The sequence below is a fragment of the Lathyrus oleraceus genome, chromosome 5 (genome assembly GCF_024323335.1).
Source record: "Lathyrus oleraceus cultivar Zhongwan6 chromosome 5, CAAS_Psat_ZW6_1.0, whole genome shotgun sequence".
NCBI lineage: Eukaryota > Viridiplantae > Streptophyta > Magnoliopsida > Fabales > Fabaceae > Lathyrus > Lathyrus oleraceus.
The window spans coordinates 565,795,374-565,799,457 of NC_066583.1; the positions used below are offsets into that span (position 1 = coordinate 565,795,374).

Sequence of the window (4,084 nt, forward strand, 5' to 3'; positions counted from 1 at the left end):
TATATATATATACTTTTTGTAATATAAATATAAAGTTTGTTATTAACCAATTTTATTATTACATTAACTATATTATATATATATATATATATATATATATATCTATATATATATTAATATATATTACTAACCATTTATTTTACTTATAATTTATTAATCAAATTTACTAATTTAATGACCAATAAACTACACAATATTAACCAAATTCTGACATTAAAAAATATCAAATATAATAATTTATCTATATTTTATAATTTAATGTCAGAACTTAGTTAATATTTTATATTTTATTGATTAATGAATTAGTAAAGTTGATCAATAAATTATAAATAAAATAAATGGTTAATAACGTGTATTTTTATGGTTAATGCAATAATAAAATTTAAATTTATATTAAAAAATAATTTTAAAAATAATATTTTTTTTACAAATATTTTATTTTATTTATAAAAAAACATTATTCACCGTATAAATACGATGAACAGTATATGGTATATGAATGGGGTGTAAAGATATGGTGTAAAAATAACCGTGTATAAAATAGAAAAATATTTGTTTAAAAAACAATTTTTAAATTTAATAAAATGGACACACAATTTCTAAAATAGTACTTCTATATTTGATTTTTTTAATATTTTTATTTTTTATGTACTATTGAGTTAATTTAGCGGCTACTTTTTATCATGCTCTTTTGCTTTTCTTAATTCTTTTGTCTGGCTGGAGTTTGTCCAGTAAAATACATAACACACTTTTGTTTTTTTCTTGTTATCCTCTCTCTCTCTCATATCTTTCTTCTTACTTGCACTCTCATTCCAAAATTCTCTCCCCATTTTTTCATTCCTCTACATCACTTCAACTTCCATTCCGTGTTTTTAACAAAAACGCACTCACAAAACACGTAACTGTTTTCACTTCACTTTAATAAACTGGTGAGTTTTTTTTTTTTTTTTAATTCTGTTCTCATTTATCTCGTGCACGCACGTTACATAGTTTTCACAGAACGTGTTTCTTTTATGGTCAACCATTTTTGTTGTCAATGTTTTGATCTGTCTTCATATGTTCCTTCAAACTGTGTTTTGTGTCTGTATCTGCTTCCTTAATTCAAAGTATGTTTTTTTTTTTTTATAATTAAAAAAATTCTCTTATACCCTTTTTCAGTTGCTGAGAATTAAAGCTGAGTAGAATTAAAGAAAAGTGAAAAAAAAAAGATTTTTTTTATTCTCAATTGAGATTTCATTATTGGGTTGAACTTTTTTTCTTTCTTTCTTTTCTTCCATCATTCTGATCTTGATTTTTCTTCCTCTATACTCTTTAGTATTTTACATTAATAGAATAGAAAAACTAATCAAGTTTTGAGCTTTATACATTTCATCTCTGGATTTGGATTTTCTGGATCTTTCTTTGTAATTGTGTTCTTTTGTTGAATTTGACTTTTAGGTTGGTGATGTCATTGTACAAGTTTGATTTTTTCAACCTCTAGTGTTGTAATTGTAAACTCTTGAAAATTAGTTAGTGTGTGAAATAGTTCGAAATTGACTTGTTCAAATTCAATGTTATTTTTTATAACTTTGAATTGTTTCAGTTTTTGGCAGGTATGTAAATGGATTGGATGATGAACAAAGAATAGAAAAAGAAGGAGAGATGAAAGAGGAATCTACAGGATTAATTATTGGGATTTCTATAGGTGTTGTAATTGGAGTTGTTTTGGCTATTTCTGCATTGATCTGTTTTAGATATCATAGGAAGCGATCACAGATAGGGAATAGTAGTTCTCGGAGGGCCGCTACGATACCGATTCGCGCTAATGGTGCTGATTCTTGTACTATTTTATCAGATTCAACCTTAGCTCCTGAATCTCCTGTTAGGTCTGGAAGAAATGGCATGAACTTTTGGATTGATGGTTTCAAGAAGACTAACATGATTTCTGCATCTGGAATACTCGAATATTCATACAAGTACGGTTCTTTGTCCATTTACATGGCTTGAAACTGAATTATATAATTAGCTATCTATTTATTCTTAGCGCTTAATTTTGATTCATCGTTAGTGTCGACAAATCATAGTCTTAAATCTACGGTGTATATGAATTAAGTTCTTATTTTTAGTCGAAATATGAAGGTCTCGGGTTCAAGCTCTTGAAACAGTAAGACTGATAAACCTAGCCTCTAGATCAGAGCCTCGCGCGCACACTGATTTTCAACCAACAACAATATGTGTGCTTATGATAATTTGTAAATTATGGTGGCAACTATTTCTTCTCGTTCGGTTTTAACTTTGATATTTACATTTCAGGGACTTGCAAAAGGCGACGTATAATTTCACAACACTGATAGGACAAGGTGCATTTGGTCTTGTATATAAAGCTCAAATGTCTACTGGTGAAACTGTTGCGGTGAAAGTTCTTGCAACCAATTCTAAACAAGGGGAGAAAGAATTTCACACCGAGGTAAAGATGTTTACCGAAAATCATTTAGCATAATACTTTTCTTAAAATAGATAAATTGTGTTATACATTTAGAAAACTATTAAAGTATTCATAATATTTCCTAAATTAAACTTTTTGTTAGGTTATGTTGTTGGGAAGGTTACACCACAGAAACTTGGTGAATCTGGTTGGATATTGTGCAGAAAAGGGCCAACATATGCTTGTTTATGTCTACATGAGTAAAGGCAACTTGGCTTCCCACTTGTACAGTAAGTTAGTTATCTATCTTTTTTGGGATGTCTTTCAAATTCAACTCGCATAAGCGATAATAAGTGAAGGATGTAAGCTTGTCTTTATATTTAGGTGAAGAGAATGGGAATCTAGGATGGGATTTGAGGGTTCATATAGCTTTAGATGTAGCAAGAGGCTTGGAGTATCTTCATGATGGGGTAAGTTACCGTGTGATCTGCGCTAAGATAATCCTGCTTTGTATACTTAGTTCCAATCGGATTTGTTATTCTCACTCCAGGCCGTTCCTCCTGTCATTCATCGCGACATCAAATCTAACAATATTCTATTGGATCAGTCCATGCGAGCCCGGGTATGTCCTTGTTGATCATCGCTGTATTTGGATTGATCTATTTTAATCTATAATAATAGTTTAGTGTTGGTTATGATGCTTCTTATGCTCTTGTTGATTCTGAATCGAATAGGTTGCTGATTTTGGACTTTCAAGAGAAGAGATGGTGGATAAACATGCAGCTATTCGCGGTACCTTTGGCTATCTTGATCCCGAGTATATATCTTCAGGGACATTCACGAAGAAAAGTGACGTATACAGTTTTGGAGTGTTGCTCTTTGAACTCATAGCCGGACGAAATCCTCAGCAGGGTCTTATGGAATACGTTGAACTCGTAAGATCTCTCTCTTTCCTCCTTTTAATCTAACGATCTGTAGCTGTTCTTATGAATGCTATTGATGAGTGAATAGGCAGCGATGAACACCGAAGGGAAAGTCGGTTGGGAGGAGATTGTTGATTCAAAGCTCGAAGGAAAATGTGATTTCCAAGAGTTAAATGAAGTGGCAGCACTTGCATACAAATGCATCAACCGCGCTCCGAGGAAGCGTCCTTCGATGAGGGACATAGTTCAAGTATTGACTCGGATCCTTAAATCAAGGCACCAGAGGAATCATCATCACAAGAATTCGCTTTCGGAGACGGCAGATGAAGTTGCAATGGATGTTGATGAGGCGGAAAATAAGGATTCTGTTACTACTGACCACCACAGAAGAGATGAATCTATAGATAGTACAACTGACATGTATGATTTGTGACAATATTGTTTTACATTTAGTTCTTTCCTTTTTGGCTTTGCATATGAATATGACTTAGATATTAGGATTTGAGTGATTTAATGATGCCTCACATCATTTTCTGTAGTTTTGTGTAACATTCTTTTTTTTTTCTTTTCTTTTCTTTATTGTTTCATTCTCTTGCCTCAGTTCTGTTGTTTTGCAGAACAGGAACTCCAAAATTTGTATATTATATTACTTTCATGAATGAAATTGATTGAGTAAAAAAATAGTTACCTTTTGTTCTAATCGAACTCAAATTCGATGTAGTGTGTACTGTTGCCAAGTGTAGTCTAGTCGTATGGG

The 4,084-nt window shown here is 31.5% G+C and overlaps 1 protein-coding gene across 4 annotated transcripts; it reads left to right on the plus strand.

Annotated features, from left to right (window-relative positions):
• The first annotated feature begins 718 nt into the window (after nucleotides 1–718).
• Nucleotides 719–3,865, plus strand: LOC127086476 (calcium/calmodulin-regulated receptor-like kinase 1). 4 transcript variants are annotated; one of them, XM_051027250.1, is made up of 8 exons: nucleotides 719–929; nucleotides 1,593–1,955; nucleotides 2,293–2,446; nucleotides 2,568–2,694; nucleotides 2,789–2,874; nucleotides 2,955–3,026; nucleotides 3,139–3,339; nucleotides 3,416–3,865. In XM_051027250.1, exons 2-8 carry the CDS (start codon nucleotides 1,642–1,644, stop codon nucleotides 3,758–3,760), a joined length of 1,299 nt encoding a protein of 432 aa, XP_050883207.1. In that variant the 5' UTR covers nucleotides 719–929; nucleotides 1,593–1,641; the 3' UTR covers nucleotides 3,761–3,865. The 4 variants fall into 4 exon arrangements, with proteins under 4 accessions (XP_050883207.1, XP_050883204.1, XP_050883206.1 ...); XM_051027247.1 differs by having other exon boundaries at nucleotides 720–929; nucleotides 1,583–1,955; XM_051027249.1 differs by lacking the exon at nucleotides 719–929 and adding an exon at nucleotides 963–1,106 and having other exon boundaries at nucleotides 1,583–1,955.
• Nucleotides 3,866–4,084: the final 219 nt, after the last annotated feature.